Consider the following 22,606-nt stretch of genomic DNA (forward strand, 5'->3'; position numbering starts at 1 on the left):
CCCCTAGCCCGGCCCCGCCCCACACACATGAGGGCGCTGTACTCCCGCTCCTGGTAGGGCTGGTTGCGGACGTAATCCACGTAGGCGGAGAAGTCGCTCCGGGCGTGGGCGGCCACCACGTCGCTCAGGTCGCGGATCTGCAGGTTCTCGGCCACGCGCTGCTCCAGCGCCTCCAGGAACCTGCCGCGGCACACGGGGGGCGTCAGGGCCGGGGGGCTCAGTGTGGGGCAGGCTGGGAGCGTGGAGCGGGGGGCCAGGGGGTATGCTGGGCAGCTCGGGGGGGCCGTGGATGGACTATGAGGGGGTCCGGGGGGGGACATGCTGGGGGTACACAGGGAGACCAGGGGGGACATGCCATGGGGCAGGCTGAGGGTACACAGGGGCACACACTGGAAGGATATGCTGTGGGGCACAATGGGGCAGGCTGACCTGGCGCTGATCTCCTTGACCCGCAGGATGCTGGAGAACAGGCCCTGGCACTCGCGGGGGGCACACCGGGGGGATATGCCGGGGGGCACAGGGGGTACAGGAGGTACAAGGGGGCACATGGGGGGCACGCCGGGGGGAGGCTGACCTGGCGCTGATCTCCTTGACCCGCAGGATGCTGGAGAACAGGCCCTGGCACTCGCAGGGGGCACACCGGGGGGATATGCCGGGGGGCACAGGGGGTACAAGGGGGTACAAGGGGGCACAATGGGGCAGGCTGACCTGCCGCTGATCTCCTTGACCCGCAGGATGCTGGAGAACAGGGCCTGGCGCTCGCGGGGGGCACACCGGGGGGATATGCCAGGGGGTACAGGCGGTACAAGGGGGCACATGGGGGGCACAATGGGGCAGGCTGACCTGGCGCTGATCTCCTTGACCCGCAGGATGCTGGAGAACAGGGCCTGGCGCTCGCGGGGCACCAGCGTCTCGCCCAGCTCGCGCGACTCCACGAAGTGCTCGGCCAGCAGGCGCAGCGAGCGCTGGTACGAAGCCTCCGACGTCAGCACCTCGAACAGGCTCTGCCGGGACACGGGGGTCAGGCCGGGCCCCAGGCCAACCCCGGCCGCGCGGGCATCTCCTCCCGCCCGCAGCCCGGGGCCGGGACAGGGGGACTGGGCATCAGAAGGGAGAAACCAGTGGGGCACAGCGCTGGGAGGGCAGGGGAATTCAGGGGCAGGGGGAACTGGGGGCAGGGGGAACCAGGGGGCACAGCGCTGGGGGGACAGGGATGGGGGGCACAGCAGTGGGGGGACATGGGAATACGGGGGCAGGAAGAGCAGGGATCAACAGCACTGGGGGGTGGCAGAGGAACCAAGGGGGCAGAGGAAGGAGGAGGGGCACAGTGCTGGGGGGGGCAAAGGAGGAACCCGGGGGGCAGGGACTGGGGGGCACAGCACTGGGAGGAGCAGGACGAACCACCGGGCAGGACAAACTGGGAGGCACAGCGCTGGGGGGAAACAGGGGAATCAGGGGCAACAGGGGAACCGATGGGGCACAGCGCTGGGGGCAAGGGGAACTGAGGGCTGGGGGGGCCGGGAGGCCAGCACTGGGGAGGACAGGGGAACGGGGGGGCAGCAGGAACGCAGGGGGCACAGCCCTGGGAGGGACAGGTGAATCAGGGGGCAGGGAACAGGGGGGCAGCAGCATCTGGGGGGCAGGGGAACTGAGAGCTGGGGGGGCCGGGGGCACAGGGGAACTGGGGGGCAAGCCAGGAAACAGGGGCACACCCCGGGGGGCAGGGGAACCTGGGGCCAGCACTGGGGGGCAGGGGAACCGGGGGCACAGCGCTGGGGGCAGGGACGAACCATCGGGGCAGGACAAAGTGGAGAGGGCACAGCGCTGGGGGACAGGGAATCAGGGGGCAGGGGAACCGGGGGGGCACAGCGCCCGGGGGCAGGGAACCGGGGGGGGCACAGCACTGGGGGGCAAGACGACCACGGGGCAGGACAAGTGGGGAGGTCACAGCTCTGGGGGGAACAGAGGGAGTCAGGGGGCAGGGGAAAGGGGGGGGCAAGCCCCGGGGGGGACAGGGGAACCGGGGGGCATGACAAAACTGGGAGGGCACAAGCGCTGGGGGACAGGGGAAATCAGGGGGCAGGGGAAACCGGGGAGCAACAGCCGGGGGAGGGAACCGGGGGGCACAGCCCCGGGGGAGCAGGACGAAACCATGGGGCATGGACAAACGGGAGGGCACAGCGCGCGGGGGACAGGGGAATTCAGGGGCAGGGAACCGGGGGCACAGCCTGGGGGGGCAGGGAACAGGGGGGGAGGACAGGGGGGCCAACAGCCAGCTGGGGTGACAGGGAAAGGGGGGGCAAGCTGAACGGGTGGGGAGCAGCCAGGGGCACAGCTGCTGGGGGGACAGAGGGAATCAGGGGGTCAGGGGAACAGGGGGCACAGCCTGCCGGGGGCAGGGGAATGCTGAGGAGCTGGTGGGTGGGGCCGGGGGGCCAACAGGGAAACTGGGGGCAGCAGGAACCAGGGGGCAACAGCCCCGGGGGGCAGGGGAACCTGGGGGCACAGCAACTGGGGGTGGCAGGGAACCGGGGGGGCACAGCGCTGGGGGGCGGACGAACCACGGGGCAGGACAAGTGAAGAGGGCACAGCGCCTGGGGGGACAGGGGAATTCAGGGGGCAGGGGAACGGGGGGCCACAGCCCCGGGGGGCAGGGGATACGGGGGGCACAGTACTGGGGGGCCAGGACGACCACGGGGCAGGACAAGGGGGAGGTCACAGCTCTTGGGGGGACAGGGGAGTCAGGGTGCAGGGGAACGGGGGCACATGCCCGGGGCAGGGGAAACCTGGTGGGGCAGGACAAACGGGTAGGCAACAGCGCATGGGGGGACAAGGGGATCGGGGTAGGATCAGGGGAACGGGGGCCAGCCCCTGGGGCGGGGAACCGGGGGTCACAGCCCCGGGGGAGCGGGACGACACCCATGGGGCAGGAACAACTGGAGGGCAACAGCGCTGGGGCAGGGGATTCCAGGGGGCAGGGGAACCGGGTGGGCACAGCACTGGGGGGGCATGAGGAACCAGGTGGCAAGGCAAATGGGAGGGCAAGCTCTGGGACTGGGGCGTAACAGGGGATACTGAGGGGCTGGGGGCCCAGGGGGCACAAGCGCTGGGGACAGGGGGAATCAGGGGGCAGGGGACCGGGGGGTCACAGCCCCGGGGGGCAGGGGAACGAGGGGCCGGGGGGCCCAGCGGGGCACCCAGCGCTGGGGCAACAGGGGAGTCGGGGCATTAGGGGAACTCGGGGGGCACAGCCCGGCGGGCAGGGGACGGGGGGACTGGGCCGGGGCCCACCCACCTCCTGCATCTCGCGCTCGCCGGAGGTGGCTGATGCGCCGGAGCAGGCCGCTCTCCGCACGGCGGCAAAGGTCCTGCAGAGGGTGCCTGTGGGGGGCCGGGGGGCGGGGGGGCCGGGCCCCCCGTCCAGCTGCCGAGGCTGGCGGTGTGGGCAGCGTTGGCCGGTGCAGCTCTCCTTGCGGATCACGGCCTGAGCGTACGATCTGGTACAAGGGGCTCTGGGGGGAGAGGGGTCAGTGGGGAAGACGGGGGCTGCCCCCCGCTCGCCCACGCCACCTCCCCCCTGGGGCCCCAACCCTCCCCCCGCAGCCCCTCCTTCCCCACCCACCCCCGGGCACCCCCCGGCACGGCCCCCCCTAACCGTCCGACAGCGTCAGCCCCCAACCGGGGCCCTTCGGGGACGGGCAGCACCTGTGGGGGGAGGGGAGAGCGAGGTCCAAGAGCGGCCGGACAGACGGGGGGGCCTGCGGGGGGGCAGGAAAAGACAAGCAGGGGGCTGGGGGCAAGATGGAATGAAGATGCAGTGGGGGGGAAGACAGACAAACACGGGGGCTTGGGGGCAGACGGGGGGCGGGAGGGCAGCAAATGGGGGGCTGGGGCAGACGGATGGAGAGGTGAGGGGGCAGACAGACAGAGGGGGAGTGGGGGAGGCAACAGGAGGGGCCAGGGGGCAAGATGGGTGGTGGGAGGGGAACAGATAGGGGCTGGGGGGCAACGGAGAGCATGGGGGAAGGGAGCAGACGGGGCCCTGGGAACAGAAAGGACAGAACAGACGGGGGGCTGGGGGACAGATGGGAGAACGGGGGCTGGGGGAATGGACAAGGGGCCTGGGGGGCGACAGAGAGATGGGGGAAGGGCAGATGGGGGCGGAGGGACAGACATGACCAGACGAAGGGGGGCTGGGGGGCAGAACTGGGCAGCTGGAGGGACAGATGAGGGGCTGGGGGGGACAGCAGAAAACCAGGGGGGGGGCGGGGGGGAACACAGGGGCCAGGAGGAATAGTCAGACAGACGGGGGCTGGGGGGACAGACAGATGGGCAGATCGAGGGGACTGGGGGTGACCACACAGGGGGCACAAGGGGATAGTCAGTACAGACGGGGGCTGGGGGACAGACGGGGGGACTAGCGAGGGAAGATGCAGACAGACGGCAGATGGGGGGCTGAGGGGGACAGACGGGGCTAGGGGGAATCAGGATGGGGGGGCTGGGAGGAAGTCAGACGGGGGCCCTGGGGAGACAGTCAGACAGACGGGGGCTAGGGACAGACAGACAGGGGGGCTGGCGGGGGACAGACGTGGGGCCTAGGGGACAGTCAGCACAGATGATGGGCTGGGGGACAGAACAGGGGAAAAAAACCCCAGAAAAACAGACAGGGGGGCTGGGGGGACCAGACGGGCAGACAGGGGGCCGGGGAACAGACGAGGGCTGGGACAAGAGCAGACAGACCGGGCAGTATGGGGGGCTGGAGGGGGGACAGATTGTTGGGGCTGGGGGGACGTCAGACAACGGACAGACGGGGCTTTTGGGGGGACAGACAGCAGACGGGCAGATGGGGGCTGGAGGGGACAGATGGGGGGGCCGGGCATAGCCGTTCTGGATAGCACACGCGCTATGTACAAGAATCTTTAGCCAAAGTACGAAGCGCCGCTGGGTGAGAGCGAAAGATGAACCCAGTAAGGAGTGTAAGGCGAAGATGCACACATAGGCAAGTTGGGGATTCATGGAGCAAAAACATATTGTATTGGTAAGCTAAAAGGACTTTCCCATTATGTTTGCGGATACGCAGAGCCGTCTTGATCACATAATATCAGACCTAGTGTTTGAACGTCTCTAATTTTGGGGAGGGAAGTAACGTTTGGATCTGCGTATGTTGTTAAAAGTTACAGAGAGAGCCAGAGCGGGGGGTGAGGTAATAGTCGTTTTATCTTACCATTCAGTTGGTGAGGAGCCAGAAGGTGGAAAGGAGACGCTCCTGTGTAAGCCTTGAGCAGCTGTCTTCACCCAAACGAAGGCTTGTCATAAGATATTATCTCGTACCCATGCTTGTCTCTATAATGGATCTCGGGACCGGGAGCCACAGCTACAACACCACAGCAAACAACAGTATAAACTTACAGCAAACACTTTTGCAAATTCAGATAGAGGTTCAGAATTTGTGCCTGAGACGTGATCAAAAGAGGCAGAAGTTCTTTGTTTAGACAGTTGAACGCTCTAACTCTAGTTGCTCTCGGGCCATAAAAATAACAAGCAGGGGAGCCCACTGCCCTGCCCCCACACGTTGCCGGTGCCCCTCACTCCCGACCCGCAGCCCCTGCCAGCCCAGCCCTACCGGTGCCCCTCACTCCCGACCCGCAGCCCCTGCCCCCCCAGTGCTGCCGGTGCCCCTCACTCCCGACCCGCAGCCCCTGCCCCCCGAGTGCTGCCAGTGCCCCTTGCCCGCTGGTGGTCTGACCCTTTGAAGGGCCGTTGGCCGGGAGCTGCCTGGGTCACCCCTGGGGCTGGGCATTAGGGAGCTAGGAGGGAAGCTGCAGCGAGCTGCCTGCAGGGGGCGCTGCTGGGGAGGTCACGGTCAGGGCAAGAGTCACAGCGCTCGGGTCACCAAGGGGCACCCCCTGCTGGTCGGATGCTGCAAAAACCCTGTGCCGCCCACCCCGCAAAACCAGGAGTCGGAGTGACCCGGAATGGAGCTGACTGGCCTGGCCATGTTTTCGGGGGGGCCTGGCTCCCCCATCCAGACCCCGATTCCCTAACCTGGGAGGGGCTGAGGATAGCGGGAACCAACCCCCCTATGGCACGACTGGTGCGGCAGATTTCGGTTACCAATCTGCCCGAGGCGTCAGGCAACCGGGCTGAAGCCGCAGGATTGTTTGGGGAGGAGATGACCAAGGGTCTCAGTTTAAAGCCTTATTAATAAAATACCAGCGGAGAGTGACGGGTGCGTCCCACATCACACAGAGGAAGGAAGAGTTAGCCCCCCAAGCACGAACTCACTTTCATACTCACACTCGCGCGCCCCGAGGCTGGCCAGGCCTGGGGTAACGTGAAAGGGGGGACGGGAGTTCTGTCCTGGGCAGGTCGTCCGGGGTCCGCTGCGATCTCCGAATTGCTCCAGCTCTCAGGAGGGGTTTTAAGTCCAGGTTCCTTTGGGGGTGTTTTGTTCCACGTGTTCTTTGTACCAGTCCAAACCGCCGCGCTGTGGCCTCCTCGACTTTCGCAAAACACAGCGGCTAGACTTCATTCTCCTCGTTGTTCTCATGCAGGCTGGCCTCCGCTGCTCTCCCTCGTTATGGGCTGCCTCTGCAGGGCTGCTCAGCTGCATCTTCCTTTCTCCCGGCCGGTCGGTGATTTGCGGGGTCCCCTCTTTCGAGCCAGGTGTGTGTGTGGCCTTGAGCGGGCTGGAGTCAGCGACTTATCTTTGGGCCTAGCAGGAGCGTGGAGTTAACCCGTTCTCTGCTCTCTTCCCCCTCTGGCCTCTCATGACCTGCGAAGGAATCTTCCCTTCCACACTCACACCTTTGACCCTCTGTGACGTTATTGATATAAACTGGGACCGTATAGAACATGGGTTGGAACCAAGGTTCTGTAGTGGCACCAAATCCTATGTAAAGGGGGTCAGATAAGGTGTCTAAGACCAGGTTACGGGTTATGATTGTGCTGTCTGTATGTCTGTATCATTTTGTAGTTGAGGTTATGAATATTGGCTGTGTGCTGTCTGTATTTCAAGTTGGTGCTGCAGTTCTGGGTGACACCCCAGACTAGCTGGTGTCAGCTCAGCTTAGCCTGCTTGATGGCCCATTAAGGACCATTAGCTACACAACTGACCCATTGAGAGGAGGCGAATACGCCTTGTGACTCAGCAAGTGAGCAGAAACTGGCCCATGTGACTGCAAACTCCATTTTGCTGTAACTTTCCACAGTAGGAACAAAGGAGTGTTCTTACACCTGGAAAAGTCTATATAAGGCGAAGGCCTGATCTCCATTTGGTCTTCAATCCTGCTTCTTACCTCTGGAGGGACTTTGCTACAGTCTGAAGCTCTGCACAAAGGACTGATGACCCATCCCAGCGGGGGATGTTCTCCAGAGACTCAATTTGAACCTGCAGTTTACTTCATCTCTGCTACAAGCCTGAAGTAAGGACTTTGCCATTACTGTATGTAATTGATTCAGTTTAACCAATTCTAGCTCTCACCTCTATCTTTTTCCTTTTATGAATAAACCTTTAGATTTTAGATTCTAAAGCACTGGCAACAGCGTGATTTGTGAGTAAGATCTGATGTGTATGATGAGCGATGTACCCTCACTGCTCCCCTACTATACTTTGACCCCACCCACCGTACACCCCGCATTGGGGACATTACAGACTGTATGTACTATATGCTAACCCATAACCAAATACCAGTGGTCCCCCATACTCTGTGTGTGTTGCCCCCAATGAAATGACTAATGACTGACATGCCAAACTCTGTGTATCATCCTTATTTAAATATTCTCTAATAAACATATTGAATTGACCTGGGTCTGGGGCTTGGTCCTTTGGGATCGAGAGAACCTTTTTCTTTTACTGGGGTGTTGGTTTTCATAAACCATTCATCCCCCAGGACGTGTGGGACTGGTGGTGATACTGGGAGACTGGAGTGTCTAAGGAAATTGCTTGTGTGACTTGCGGTTAGCCAGAGGGGTGACACCGAAGTCTGTTTGTCTGGCTGGTTTGGTTTGCCTTAGAGGTGGAAAAACCCCAGCCTAGGGCTGTGACTGCCCTGTTTGAGCAATTGGTCCTGATTTGGCACTCTCAGTTGGGTCCCGCCAGAACCACTTCGTCACAGTGGCGTAGTCGGCAGGATCCACAGAACCAGGTCAATTAAGCTTTGGGTCAGAACCCCACGCTATCTAAATTTGAAATTTTGGTATTGAGAGTTTGTTTGGTTAAAGATCCGTGACCATGAGCCAGAAATCATTAGCAAATGCAATGAAACTGCAAGCCCTGAGGGATAGCCTGCAGTTTGAATATGAGCAAAAACTGGCAGAAACTCAAATGAGAGTGAAGCAAGCCTCGGCCCAGCTAGAGAAGGAATTACTGGCTGCTGAGGAGAAAACTCGACAGATGGAACAAGAAACTGCTAGACTTCAGCTCCAACTCAAAGAAGCAAGGGAAAGACACCAGGAACTGTATCCTCTTGACTATCCAGTTTATAACTATGTTGATATGTGGTATTACTCTGGGCAGTTTTCTGTGTCTAACCAGTTTTGCCATGGCCAGGGAGAGGGGGAGTCTAACCTGGGGGGTAATAGCTGTTTGTCTGTGCAAGAAAGCAGTGTGTCTGTGAGTGGAGTTTCTAAATGTCTGTCTAATGTCTCAGAAGTGAATCTGGAGTTAGATCAGGAGCAAAAAGATCTCATTGGGGAGGAAAATGTTTCTCAGGAGCAGATTCAAGTAAATGGTCAGGTGGAAGCCCTAACTGAGGAAGGAAAGGGTAAATTTGTGATGGGTAATGAATTGTTAGCTAATACAGCTTGTAAAAAGTGAACCTGAAAAGGGTAACTGTGATTTGCTAAAAGTAACTCAGGATAGCGAAAAGAGCGGCAGTTTATCTGTTGGAGTGGCAATGGGCCTGGTGAGAAAAGTTTGGATGAGCCTAGGCAGCCTTGTGAGCTGATGGCTTGGTCTAGTCAGCAGTTTGGGAAGACAGGAATAGTGGAAAAGAGTGTCCCTATCCCTTACCTGTTCCCTGTGTGGAGAAATGTGACAGTAAAGGAAATGTGCCTGTGTCTGTCAGGGGTATTGACTTGCCTATGGAGGAAGCTACCTCGGTCTCCAAGCAGTTGTCTGTGAACAGCCCTGTGTGCTGGGACGAGGGAAAGGAAATCCCAAGCTGTGTGTCTGGTGAAGGAGAATGTGTCTCCAGCTTTCCCAGCCCCCGACTGCTCAGACCCCACCCTCAGCTCCTCCCAGAGCCAGGGAGAGAACCCAGGAGTCGGGCCGCACCCCCTGCTTATACCACCAGCCCCCCCCCTCGCATCCGGAGCAGGAGAGAACCCAGGAGTCTGGTCCAACCCCACTGCCTAAACACCGACCCCCGCCCCGCCCAGAGCTAGGGAGAGAACCCAGATCCTGGCTGCCCACCAGCCTGCTGTGACCCGCCAGCCCCCACCCCTCCCCAGAGCAGGAGAGAACCAGGAGTCCCTGCTCCGCTCCCCCTCTCTAACCACCGTACCACAGCGGCCCCTGGCTGCGCCGCTGCCACCGTTGCCCAGCCTCGTACCACAGCACCCTGCTGCCCCGCCTCCATACCACAGCGCCCCGCGCCCATCTCATACACAAGGCCTGCGCCCCCCACTCGATACCACAGCGCCGGCGCCCCCATCCATACCACAAGCGCCCAGCTGCCCCCCACCTCATACCTTACAAAGCGCCCCCTGCTGCCCCCCACCATCGTACCAACGCGTCTCTGGCTGCCCCCGATCTCAATACCACAGGCGCCAGCTGCCCCACGATCTCATATCACAGCGCCCCTCGCTGCCCCCCTCACTCGTACCACAAGGTCCCTGGCTGCCCCCGCATCTCATACCACAGCGCCCCCATGCGCCCCCACACCTCGTCTGGGAGCCAGGACTCCTGGGTTCTCTCCCCGGCTCTGGGAGGGGAGTGGGGGCTGGTGGTTAGAGCAGTGGGGGTTGGGAGCCAGGACTCCTGGGTTCTCTCCTGGCTCTGGGAGGGGAGCGGGGGCTTAGCGATGCCCATGGCCCCCATAGTGAAGCCTCACTGGGTGGCAGAGTCGGACGGAGCTGCGGGAAATGCCCCTCACCCCTGCTTGGGGTCACCCCCACGTGACTCCGATGCCCAATACACCCCATGGAGAAAGAGCCTCCGGGTTACACCCCCAGGTGCAGGGGTGTCCCAGGGAGCAAAGGCTGCTGGGTAACCTCCCAGTGCATTGTGGGGCCCGGTGCACGATGGGACAGGCCGGGGGAATCGAGCGGGTTCCCGTGCACACCGGGACAGCGGCTGGGCTATTCTGAAAGCCCAGGGGGTCCCGGGCAAGGGGGTCCCGGGCAAGGGCGCCCGGCTGGCAGGGGCACAGGGGATGCGCCGCTCAGCCCGGGCACCCCTGAGCTGCACCCCCTGCCTTGAGAGCAGGGCAGGCAGCCTTCCTCCCTTCTCCCCGGGGGAAACCGAGGCACAGGCCACAGCCATGGGCCCACACTGAGTGACAGAGCCAAGGGTAGAACCCAGGCGTCCTGGCACAAGAGCAGAGCTGGCGGGAGGCCCCCCCCCCCGAGAATAACCCAGACCCCCACAGCGGCAGTGCTTACCTGGGAAGGGTCAGACCCGGGTCTGCCCCGAGCTGGGCGTCCCGCCCAGGTGGCTACAAGCTGGACACTTACCCCGGTGCTGACGGGTGTGTGACGTGAGCCCTTCACCCCACAGCACTAGATCCGAACCTTCTCCGGCCATTTTGAGCCCCCCAAAATTGGTTCCATCCCGAGCGCCTTTGATTCAGCGTCTTCGCCAGGCAGCGGGTGATCAGACGCCCGCATGGCTCGGCTCCACTCTCATGCTTCAGGGCCGCCCGCTGCAGGGGTCAGGAAGGGTTTGCTCCCCCCGGTGCAGACTAAGGGGTGTGACGATTGCCCCGTCCTCTCCTTTGCCCACCGGCCGGGGGAGCCGCCCCCCAACCCTCCTATCTGAGAGGGGAGGGGTCGGGCACAGCAGCTCCTGGGGGGGCTTGTGCCAGGGTCGAGGTCGACACCACCTGGCTAGTGGGGCAGGTTGGGCAGGCCACCTGGGCCCAGACGACAAGCCCAGCAGCTACCCAGGGTCTCAGCACTGGCCGAATCCCTCTCCTCACCCCCCGTGTTCTCTGGCCCCCCAATCTCCCTTCCTCCTCCCCTGGGACGGGTGCTCGAGGGTGCCCCCCCTCAGCCGGGGCGGTTCTCCCAGGTGCACCCGGCTGGCACCCGGCGTGGGAAGCGCCCAGGCAGCAGCACACAGGGCTGTCACCGCCGACAGGCACAGCCCATGCTGCCTGCCCACCCCGGGCCTGCCCCACATCACCCATTCCCCTCTTGCCAGCCCTGCTCTGGGGTGTGCCACGCTCCCCCCCAAAGGGCCCTGCACCCTGACCCCGCAGCCAGGGTGGCAGGTTCCTGAGGCATCAGGAATGCAGCCTGGACCAGAGCCTGTGCAGCCAGACGGGTCCCAAACCCTTATCTCTCCGCTGGATGCTTGAGAAACACAGAGGGGAAACTGAGGCACGCACTTGATGTTCAGACAAACCAAGGACGTTCCCACCTCGCCCCTCTCTGGACGGCAGGGTCTGTACAAGCGCCCAGTCAATGGCTTCCTGGCACCAACCACAGCGAGGGCATCGTGGGCCTCTGCAAAGGGCTGGGGGGGTCACGCCCCAGGGAGCAACGGGCTTAGGCTCTCTGCAGACTCAGGCAGCCAGTTCCACTAGCTCCCCATTTCCCTCCTTGTCCGCCTAACGCCACAGGCCAGATGCACCACCCAGGCTCAGCTCCTCCCCAGGGCCTGGCCCATCACCCCACACTCTCCATGGGGCGGCCCCGGCTCCCAGACCCAAGACACAGCTGCCTCGGGGGTGGTGGGGCTGATCCCTCACCCAGTACTGAGATGCAGCCGCCTCTGGGGTGGGGCCGGTATGTCTTCCAGGGTGTTACGTGACCGTGCTGCCCACCCCCTCTGCCCCCTATCCTGCCCCCGTGTCAGATCAGGTGTCAAGACCAGGTTACGGGTTTGATTGTGCATGTCTGTATGTCGGTTCATTTTGTAGTTAGTTATGAAATTGGCTGGTGCTGTCTGTATTTCAAGTTGGTGCATGCGTTCTGGGTGAACCCAGATAGCTGTGTGTCAGCTCGAGTTAGCCTGCTTGATGGCCCATTAAGACCATAGCTACACAACGACCCATTTGAGAGGGGCGATCCGCCTTGTGACTCCAGCAAAGTGCAGATGGCCCATCTGACTCCAGACTCCATTTTCTGCTGCTAAGGTTTCACAGAAATGACAAAAGGTTCTTACACCGGAAAAGCCTATATAAGGCTGATGCCTTCATCTCCATCATTGTCTTCAATCCTGCTTCTTACCACTGGAGGGACTTTGCTACAATCTGAAGCTCTGCACAAAGGACTGAATGACCCATCCCAGCGGGGGATGTTCTTCCAGCGCCTGGACTAAACCTGCAGTTACTCCATCACTGCTACAAGCCTGAAACTAAGGACTTTAGCCATCACTGTATGTAAGGGATATTGCCATTTACCCAATTCTAGCTCTCAGCTCTATCTGTTTCCTTTATGAAATAAACCTTTAGATTGTAGATTCTAAAGGAATTGGCACAGCGTGATTTGGGTGAATATCCTGAGGGTATATTGACCTGGATCTGGCTTGGTCCTTGGATCGAGGAGAACCTTTTCTTCTACTGGGGTGTTGGTTTTTATAACCATTATCCCCAGGACGGGTGGCCTGTGGGATACTTGGTGAGGATGAGTGTCATAAGGAAATTGTTGTGTGATTGTGGTTGTGGTTGGCCAGGGTTAGCCAGTGGGGTGAAACCAAAGTCATTTTTGTCTGGCTGGTTTGGTTTGCCTTAGAGGTGGAAAAACCCCAGCCTTGGCCTGTGACTGCCCTGTTTGAGCAATTGGTCCTGAATTGGCACCTCAGTTGGGTCCCGCCAGAATCACATCGTCACCCCCTCTGTGATGCTTGCACCAGCATTAGCCATACACAATGCTGATCTGCCTTCCCCACGGGGACCCCTTTGGCCATTGGGCTGTGACACCGGCTCACCAGACCTCCTGGTTCCTTGCACGTCACGGGGGCTCCAAGACCCCCCTCTGGGGCTCTGGCTCCAGCCCAGCCCTGCCCCAGAGCTACCCTGCAACTGCCCAGCCTCCCTGCTTTTAAACCCTCACTCCGCCCTTGACATGACTGACGGGCCAGCTGCACCCCACACTGCAGAAGGGGAACCCCCCACGTTCGTGCCAATCTAACCTGGGGGAAATTGCTTCCCCATCCCACGTGTGGTGATCAATTAGACCCTGAGCATGTGAGCAAGGAGCAGCCAATAAATTGTCCAGCCAATGCCGCCGCTTGGCTGACCCATGCGATACAGTTCAGCGTTCTAGGATTTCCATCCTTAACTAATCAAGTCCCGGGTGGTACCGTGCCTAACGCTTCACTGAAGCCCCAGTACATTAGCTCTAGTCCACGCCCCATAGCTGAAAAACCCGTTATTTCCTCCAAATCAGTTCAGACTGGGACGATAACATGCAACCACACTACAGTCCAGACCAGCAATAATATCTACTTGGTGTTTTAATTGGGCCAGTTTCCAAAGCCGAAAACAATTTATGAGCCAAATCAGCTGGAAGGAAGAATTTAATCAGAAAAATGTGAGTGGTAATTGGGACTCATTTAAGAACAGCTTCCTGGATGCCCCACAAACCACAATCCTACAATTGAGGAAGAAGGCTGTGCTGGTAAAAAAACAAAACAGACTCAACAGCACTCTGGTTTAGAAAAGTGAAGACAGTGGTAAAAAATATATAAAAAAGAGGAAGTTGATAGCAATGAATATCAATCAGAAGTTAGGAATTGTAGAAAACTGATAAGGGAAGCTCAGGGACGCAAGGAGCAATCTCTGGCTAGCAGAGTTAAGGACAATAAGGACAAAATGTTAGGGGGGAAAGAATCCCGACAATGGTATTGGTCCATTACTAGATGGGACTGGTAGATTTATTAATAATGCAGAGACATTCAATAAATATTCCTGTTCCATATCTGTGGGCAGGTGGGGTGGGGGGAGATGAGCCAGTTTCATCATATGGTGATAACACTGTTTCCCTTCTAATAGCATCTCTGAGGACATTAAAAAGAATTTACTGAAATTAGACATTTTAAAATCAGCAGGTCCCACTAACTTGCCTCCAAGAGTTTTAGAAGAGCTGGCTGAGGGGTTCGCTGGACCGTCAATGTTGATTTTCAATACGTCGTGGCGCACCGGGGAAGTTCCAGAAGTCTGGAAGAAATTTACAAAACTGCTAAATGTGCTGACTTGGATAATTATAGGCCTCTCAGCCTGACATCGATCGATCCCGGGCAAGATAATGGCGCGGCTGATGGAGAACGAAAGGAGGTCAATGTAATTAATGCCAATCAACTTCAGTTTATGGCAAGTAGCTCCGTCAATCGAACTTGGTAGCTTTTCTGAGACGACAAACGTAGGCTGCGGCCGTGCTCGCTCCTGCCCTGAAGGGCTTCAAACAGGCCTGGGGGAGGCTGTGGCTGGGAGCTGCGAAGCTGCTGGGACGCACCCCGACCAGGCCACATCTGGCCTGTATAAGAGGCTGGGAGCCAGGAGCTTGGATGGCTCTGCCTGCAGAGGGAGAAGGGCCTGGCTGCAGGGACCTGAGCGGAGCAGGGCTGGGGAAAGGCAGAGGAGCTGGGGGGCTCCACCTGGAAAGCCCCAGGCTGCAGCCTAGCATTGGGATAACAGATATTGGGGGTTGCAGAGGGCAGCCCAGGGGTAGGCCAAGGCAGCAGGTTCAAACCCAACCTTGGCAGTGATGAGTGGCTGATGCTGCAGCCTGCCCCATGGCGTGGGGCTAGACAGTGACTGGCAGTCGCCCGATACTGAGGCAAGGTGGGGAGTGGGTGGGGGAGGCAGGAGGAGGGGGCACTCACCGTACAGGGTGGGCTGCACCCCCTGCCCTGCCCACAGCCAGCCCCGCACCCCCTGCCCTGCCTGCAGCCCCGGATCAGCCCTGCCCGCAGCCAGCCCCACACCCCCTGCCCTGCCTCCAGCCCCGCATCAGCCTGTCTGCAGCCAGCCCCTGCCCTGCCTGCAGCCCCACATCAGCCCGCCTGCAGCCAGTCCCGCATCAGCCCTGCCCACAGCCATCCCCGCGCCCCCTGCCCTGCCACATCAGCCCGTGCTGCAGCCAGCCCCGCACGCCCCCTGCCCGCCCCACAGCCCAGCGTCCCCTCCCCTGGCCCACACCAGCCCCACAACCCGTCTGCAGCCAGCCCCGCATCAGCCCTCCCGCCAGCCCCACAACCCCCTGCCCTGCTCAGCCCACACCCTCCCCTCCCCTGCCCACAGCCAGCGCCCGCACCGCCCCCTGCCCTGCCTGCAGCCCGGCGCATCAGCCGTCGCAAGCCAGCCCTGCCCTGCCTCCAGCCCGCACCCGCCTGCCTGCCTCCAGCCCGCATCAGCCTGCCCGCAGCCATCGCCGCACCTCCAGCCCTGCATCAGCCCGATCTGCAGCCAGCCCGCGCACCCCCTGCCCTGCCCCCACCGCCCCGCACATCCTTGCTTTGCCTGCCAGCCAGACCCTACCTCGCAGCAACCATGTCCATGTGCCCTGCAGTTCCCAGCGGCAGTTAACCCTGCAGCGTCTGCTTTCATGAGGGGCAGGGAGCAGCTGGGACCCACCCCATGCGCACACCCCAGGGAGCGGCGGGGACCCCCACACGTGTGCCACACCCCCTGCCCAGGGAGCAGCGGGGTATCGACCACACTTCACGTGCACAGGGGCTGACGCTGGGTGACTCCAATCCACATGTGCACACACTTCCCCCAGTGGAGTCAGCTGCACCCAACTCGCAAGTGCACCGCCCCCAGGGAGTAGGCAGGGACCCACACGTGCGCACATCCGTAGGGAGTGGCGGGGACCCACACACTTTGCGCACACTCCCCAGAGGAGCGGTTCGGGGACCTAATCCCACTGGCACTCGACGTCTCCTCTCCTAGGGAGTGCGGTGGAACACAACACACATGCGCACAGTATAGGGGCGGCTGTGGGACCCCACACACTTTCACAGCCCCCCAGGAAGCGGCTGGACCTATATTCCACACTTGTGACAACACCCTCCCCAGGGAGTGGTGGGGACCCACAACATCATGCGCACACCTCCAGGGAGCGGCCGGAGGACCCATCCACGTGCACAGGGCGGCGGGGACCCCACCACATATCACAACCCCAGGGAAGCAGCGGGGACCCACAGTCGCACACCCCCAGGTAGCAGTGGGGCCCTCCACAACATATGCACACAACACCAGGGAGCGGAACGGAGAGGGACCCTACGAGCAATGTGCGCACGAGCACACCCAGGGAGCGGTGGGGCCCACTATAATCATGTGCACAGGCAGGGCGGACCCACACACACTTCGCACACACCCAGGGAGCGCTAGAGACCCACCCACCGTGCACCCCCCCAAGGGAGCGGCGGGGACCCACCACACTTGCCAGGGGCGGCGGGGCCACACATATGCACACAGCCCCAGGGAGCGCGGGGACCCATGGGGACCCACACACTTGCACAGGGGCGGCGGGGACCCACACATATGCACACACCCCCAGGGAGCGGCGGGGACCCACACGTGTGAACTGGGGCCCCTTTCTAGTTCAGGCTCATCATTTCAAAAAGAGCTTTAGGTAGGGTTAACATACATCTGTATTTTCCCAGACATGTCAGGCTTTTGGGGTCTTAAATCGCCATCCGGGAGGAAAACCCGGCCGTCTGGTAACCCTGTTGGTACAAAACATCCATCCTGCGGCACATCCCTGAAATCAGAACTGTTTCTAGGGAGCCGGCTGCGAAGAAACGAAAGGCTTTTTTCACGTTTGTTTTTTTAGTCATCCCTGCCGGAGCCCCGCTGAAAATGTTCGAATTGGGCCCCGCACTTCCTAAAGCCGGGCCTGCCTGGCAGCAGCCGTATACTGAGGCGAGGTGGGGATAGCGGGTGGGGGTTCCCCGGGGAGGGGAGACCCTAAGACTGAGGGGTTCCTGCCGGGGCAGCACCCCAGCTAGCAGGGCACTGGGTCCAGGGAGGGACACGGGGGCCAGAGGACAGGCACATCCCTGCCCTGCAGAGGTCGATCCGCAGCCAGAACGAGCTAATTCCCAGGAGGCACCGCAGGGGTGAGTCCGCACCTCTCCGGCGTTAATAGCACAAGGTTTCTGTACGGTGCGAGGGGTGATTTTATCTCCGCGTCTGGCCCTGGGGCGACCGCTGCTGGGATCCCATGCGCCGCTCTGGGGCCACCATACACGGGTGTTGGCAAATGGCAGAGGGGTCGGAGAAGAGCTACGGGAAGGATGAAAGGATCCAAAAACCTGGCTGAGATTGCAACACAGCGTCCCAAGGAGCAAGCTGATCACCGTCCCTAAGTACCTACATGGGTGCAGGGGGCTGGTGCTCTGGGCCAGTCCCGGGGGGTCCCCTTCCGGGTGTCAGCCTGCCCCATAGGGTCGCCTGCTGCACTAGGGGAAGCCCCTTGGCTTCTCCGCCTCCTGAGACCAAACCTCAGAGCCTTCAGCCCCCGCTGCTCAAATCCTGCCGGCATCCTGCGCAGGGGTTGGCCAGCCCTGGCTGGCAGGAGTTAGGGGTCAAGCATCCAGGCAGGGTGACCACGGTCTTCTGACTCCCGTGGCCATGGGGCCCAGATCCCACAGAGCCAGACGCCTGTTACCCCATCTGTCTGCAGAGCAAACCACCTTTCCCCACACCCTTCCTAGCCGTGCACCACACAGGGGAAACTGAGGCACTCACGCTATTCATACAAAATATTATGGAAAATCCCCACTCCAGCACAACGGGGAAGAAAGATTTAATAACGGGCTTGTCAATCTCACAGGGAACGGTCTGGCACCACCCAACGGCTGGCAGTTGAGGCTGGACAAATTCAGACCGGAAAGAACAGTGGGAGTAATTTAACCAGGGGAATAATTTCCCAGCTGTCAGGTGAGTTCTCCATCACTGGCCCTTTTCCAAGCGAGATTGGATGCAGTTCTGACAGCTTTGCTCTGGGAAGCGGTTGGGGCCGACGGGCCGTTCTCCACCCTGTGTGACACAGGGGGTCAGGCCAGATATGGGCAGTGGCCCCCTCCGGCCTTTGCAGCGCTGAACTTTAACCGCTATTGAACACAGGAAGGACGCTCGCTATTCTCCAGTCACACGGCACAAGCCGGTAAAACTCCTTGCGCTTGGACCAGCAACCCCAGGCACCAATTTGGCTATTCTGGGACAGAAACGACATTCCAAGCTCAGAGATCGGGCCCTGGTGTGTCACGCGGATCAGCGGGAGAGGGACTATTCTGCGGGGGGCTCTCCCTTGGCAGGCCATGCTACTCCCCAGAATCAGCAGCATTTCAGGGGCCAGGGGTTACAGATGATGCTGTCTCATCGCACTTTCCATTCCACCGGCCTCTCTGCAGGCTAAAAGTTACCAGTTAGACATTTTTAACCCAGCAGCCCCACAGAACTTGCAGCTGAGAGTTTCAAAGAGCGGCTGAGGCGCTCGCGGGGGGTTAATGCTGCTTGGCACCAGCTCGTGCGGCACAGGGGAAGTCCCAGGACAACGCTGGTGTTGTGCCAGTTTTTACAAAGGATAAACAGGAGGTAGTTAGAGGTCTGTCAGTCCGACATCAATCCCAGACACGATAACGGAGAGGCTGATTTAAACGTCCATCTCCGGCAGTGTGACAACTGTGCCCCGGCAGTGTTACCCCCCCTCCCACCAGCCTCATCTTCTGCCTTCATTCAGAGCCTGCCAGGCCGGGGGCTGCGTCCCAGGGCCCCCATTGCTCTGAGCACTGGGAATTTCCCGGCCCAATGCACCACGGCGAAGGAGCTCCAGACCCCGCTCCCCCTCCAAGGACAGCCCCCCAGTGCAGCGGGCTCCAGCCTCCTCCCAGGACCGCGGGCTGCAGCTCCCCACCCCGTGGGAGGGATTCCCAGCCAGCCCCGTGCCTGGAACCAATGGGACATTTCCCAGCGGTCCCCATGCGGCAGGTTGCCAGCCACGACTTTCTGGAGCCGTTCTCCCCCGAGCTCCTCAGCAGCCGGGCTGGGGAGGGGGCCCAGGATATGTACCCAGGTACCAGGGCAGTGGCCACCGCCTCCGGGATCCAGTGAGAAATGGTTTTCCCTGCACCACCCCCAGCCAGGGAGTGGGGCCGGCTGGTTATTACCACGCAGATCAGAACGTCTCCCCTGGGGGCAGCTGTCTCCTCCCCGCCCATTGGAGGTGGATTTTCACCCCTTCCCCGGCCCCAAGGAACCGGAGCTGAGCCCCACTTGCGGGGAAGCATTTACAAAGGTCGCTCTGACACATTTCTTTGCTAGGGAAACCAAAATGTCTCGAAATCTAGAGACAAAATCACTAAGTTGGCAGCACCGCGAGCGGTTAGCAAATCCCGCTTCTTCCTGGTTTTCTTTTCATTTCTATGGCAGCAGAACCTTTCCCCCGGGCTGAATTTCCTTCGTGAGGTCCAAGCGTGCTCGGCTCTGGGCCGTTCCCAGTGCCCCAGCTGTCACTGACAGAGCCGCGCGCGATGCCTGCGATCCCAGCCCAGGGCGTCTCCAGCTGGCCAGTCCCACCAGCCTCAGCCCAACACAGCTCCAGGCTTTTCCACTCCCCCTTCCGAGGGACCAAGGGCCACTTTAAAAACGAGTTTTTCCTTTGCACATATAGACGAGCAGCAGCATCTGTGTGTCTCTGGTCCGAGCCGGGAACTAAATCCCGTGGGAACTTCGGGCCCTGCAAGGCAACGAATGACATTAGAGGGGCCAGGGCCACCTTCCGCTGGGACAAGCCATTTCCTCCCCTCTGGGCGCTGCCGCCAGCCCATGGGAGGCTGAGTTCATTCCTGGGGGAGGGAGGAAAGAAAGGAGCTGCCAGCCGTGTAAATACCCCGCTGCCCCAGGGAGGACCGGACCCCCCCACACTATCACATCACAGGGGACGGTGTGAATTGTCACGGTGGGGAATGAACCACCATCTCCACCAGCCTCCGAGTGCGACCCCCCCCCCAATAAATCAAACTCTTCTTACCACATGTAACACCAATATAAATGCTGGAGGAAGGTGGGGTTTGGGGGAGCTTGACATCTCATGACCCCCCATGTAATGACTTTGCGACCCCCCAGTTTGAGAACCCCTGATCTACAGCAATGGCATTAGCTGTCCTCCAAGGGCCCCGCCCAACTCTGCCCCCTCAGCCGTCCCCTCTGATTCACTCTTCCTCACCTCCCAGTCCTTGGCCCCCGCAGGGGGGTTTCCCCGGGTCTGGTGGGGGGTGCAGGCCCACCCTCTCCTCTGGGCTCCAGCCCCCAGACCCACTAACCAGCAGGCAGGGGCTGCTTAGATCGTCGCTCCCCCTCACCACTCTCAGAGGTCACCACTAAATCCCCCATCCTCCTCCTGGACCATCCTCACCCCCAGCCCAATTCCCCCACTGACCCCCTCCCACACCTGCTTTGCTTCCTCCTCCAGTCTGTCCCCAGTGGCCAGTAAGGGGAACTGCAGACAGGTCTCCAGGCTGGGGGGTGGGGGGGTGCTGGTCCTGTAGGGGTCAGAGCTAAGGACATTCTGGGAATAGCGTGGACCCGCCTCCTCATGTGACCCCGTCCCCTCCAGCATGACCTCACCCCACCCTGCGACCTTGCATGCCTGGTGCACCCGAGGTCACACTGCAGAGGGGGATGTTTTTACGAGCGCACCGCCCAGCCCCACTAGCATGACCTCACATGCACGGTGCACGCGAGGTCACGCTCCAGGGGGGGATGTTTTTACGAGCGCACCGCCCAGCCCCACTAGCATGACCTCACATGCACGGTGCGGGCGAGGTCACGCTGCAGGGGGGGGATGTTTTTACGAGCGCACCGCCCAGCCCCACTAGCATGACCTCACATGCACGGTGTGGGCGAGGTCACGCTGCGGGGGGGGGATGTTTTTACGAGCGCACCGCCCAGCCCCACTAGCATGACCTCACATGCACGGTGGGGCGAGGTCACGCTGCAGGGGGGACGTTTTTATGGCGCACCGCCCGCCCCACTAGCTATGACCTCACATGCACAAATGGCGGGCGAGGTCACGCTGCAGGGGGGAACGTTTTTATGGGCGCAACCGCCCTGCCCCACTAGCATGACCTCACATGCACAGTGCGGGCGAGGTCACGCTGCGGGGGGGGGGTGTTTTTACGAGTGCACCGCCCAGCCCCACTGGCATGACCTCATACACGTGGTGCACGTGAGGTCATGGCAGAGGGGGCGGGGCCATGTGCTCCCCCCTCCGACACGGGATAAAAGCAGGGCGGGTTTGGTGCCGGTGCCGGTCCCGGCCCGGGGACAAACCTTTGGCTCTGAGCCCCGGCGGGTGCCCGGGCTCCGTAGTCAGGACTCCCCCTCGGGGTGGCGCAGGCACCACTCGCAGGCGTTCTGGAACATGCGCAGCCAGGGCGAGACCTCCACAGTGCGGCGCCAGGCGGGCGGCATCCAGGGCCACTGCCAGGGCAGGACGCAGCGCTCGGGGTGGGGCATCATGGCCAAGTGGCGCCCGTCGGGCGAGCAGAGCCCGGCGATGCCCAGCGGGGAGCCGTTGGGGTTCAGGGGATACTCCTGGGTGGGCTGGCCCTGGTCATCCACGTAGCGCAGTGGGGCCAGGCCCCCCGACGTCACTGCAGCCAGCACCTTGGGTGAGTGGAACCGCATGCAACCTGGGGCAGAGGAAAAGGGGCTGAGACGGGCAGACCCCCCCGTGGGACAGCCCCCAGAACAGGCCATCATATTTGTGAAATAGGATGGGGCACAAGGGCTGTGTATACAGGGACCCCTCACCCAGTGCTGAGATTCAGCTGCCTCTGGGGTGGGGTGCGGGGGCTGTGTATACGGGGACCCCTCGCCCGGCGCTGAGAAGCAGCCAGCTCTGGGGTGGAGTGTGGAGGCTGTGTATATGGGGACCCCTCGCCCGGTGCTGAGATTCAGCTGCCTCTGGCGTGGGGCCTGTGTATACGGGACCCCTCGCTCAGCACTGAGATGCGGCCAGCTCTGGGGTGGGGCGCGGGGGCTGTGTATACAGGGACCCCTTGCCCGGCGCTGAAATGCAGCCACCTCTGGGGTGGAGTGTGGAGGCTGTGTATATGGGGACCCCTCGCCCGGTGCTGAGATTCAGCTGCCTCTGGCGTGGGGCGCAGGGGCTGTGTATACGGGGACCCCTCGCCCGGCGCTGAGATGCAGCCAGCTCTGGCGTGGAGCACGGGGGCTGTGTATACGGGGACCCCTCACCCGGCGCTGAGATGCAGCCAGCTCTGGCGTGGAGCACGGGGGCTGTGTATACGGGGACCCCTCGCCTGGCGCTGAGATGCAGCCAGCTCTGGGGTGGAGCACGGGGGCTGTGTATACGGGGACCCCTCACCCGGCGCTGAGATGCAGCCAGCTCTGGCGTGGAGCACGGGGGCTGTGTATACGGGGACCCCTCGCCTGGCGCTGAGATGCAGCCAGCTCTGGGGTGG

At 61.4% G+C, this 22,606-nt stretch overlaps 4 protein-coding genes across 5 annotated transcripts in view; 2 read left to right on the forward strand and 2 right to left on the reverse strand.

Moving 5' to 3' along the window:
* LOC116836046 (uncharacterized) overlaps positions 1 to 22,606 on the forward strand; it is a 441,820-nt gene that overhangs the window by 295,243 nt on the left and 123,971 nt on the right.
* Positions 1 to 22,606, reverse strand: part of LOC116836047 (uncharacterized) — a 445,785-nt gene that overhangs the window by 259,690 nt on the left and 163,489 nt on the right.
* Positions 1 to 22,606, forward strand: part of LOC116824745 (uncharacterized) — an 864,335-nt gene that overhangs the window by 151,034 nt on the left and 690,695 nt on the right. The gene's annotated exons all lie outside the window — the stretch shown is intronic.
* Positions 19,392 to 22,606, reverse strand: part of PFAS (phosphoribosylformylglycinamidine synthase) — a 28,524-nt gene continuing 25,309 nt past the window's right edge. Inside the window, exons 18-20 of the mRNA XM_075070658.1 lie at positions 22,380 to 22,402; positions 21,450 to 21,831; positions 19,392 to 19,854 (exon numbers count right to left, since the gene is read on the reverse strand). Of these exons, the coding sequence (XP_074926759.1) occupies positions 21,489 to 21,831; positions 22,380 to 22,402 (366 nt within the window). The 3' untranslated portion in view covers positions 19,392 to 19,854; positions 21,450 to 21,488. The remainder of the gene's footprint in view (positions 19,855 to 21,449; positions 21,832 to 22,379; positions 22,403 to 22,606) is intronic.

Source organism: Chelonoidis abingdonii, chromosome 11, assembly GCF_003597395.2.
Source record: "Chelonoidis abingdonii isolate Lonesome George chromosome 11, CheloAbing_2.0, whole genome shotgun sequence".
NCBI classification, from domain to species: domain Eukaryota; kingdom Metazoa; phylum Chordata; order Testudines; family Testudinidae; genus Chelonoidis; species Chelonoidis abingdonii.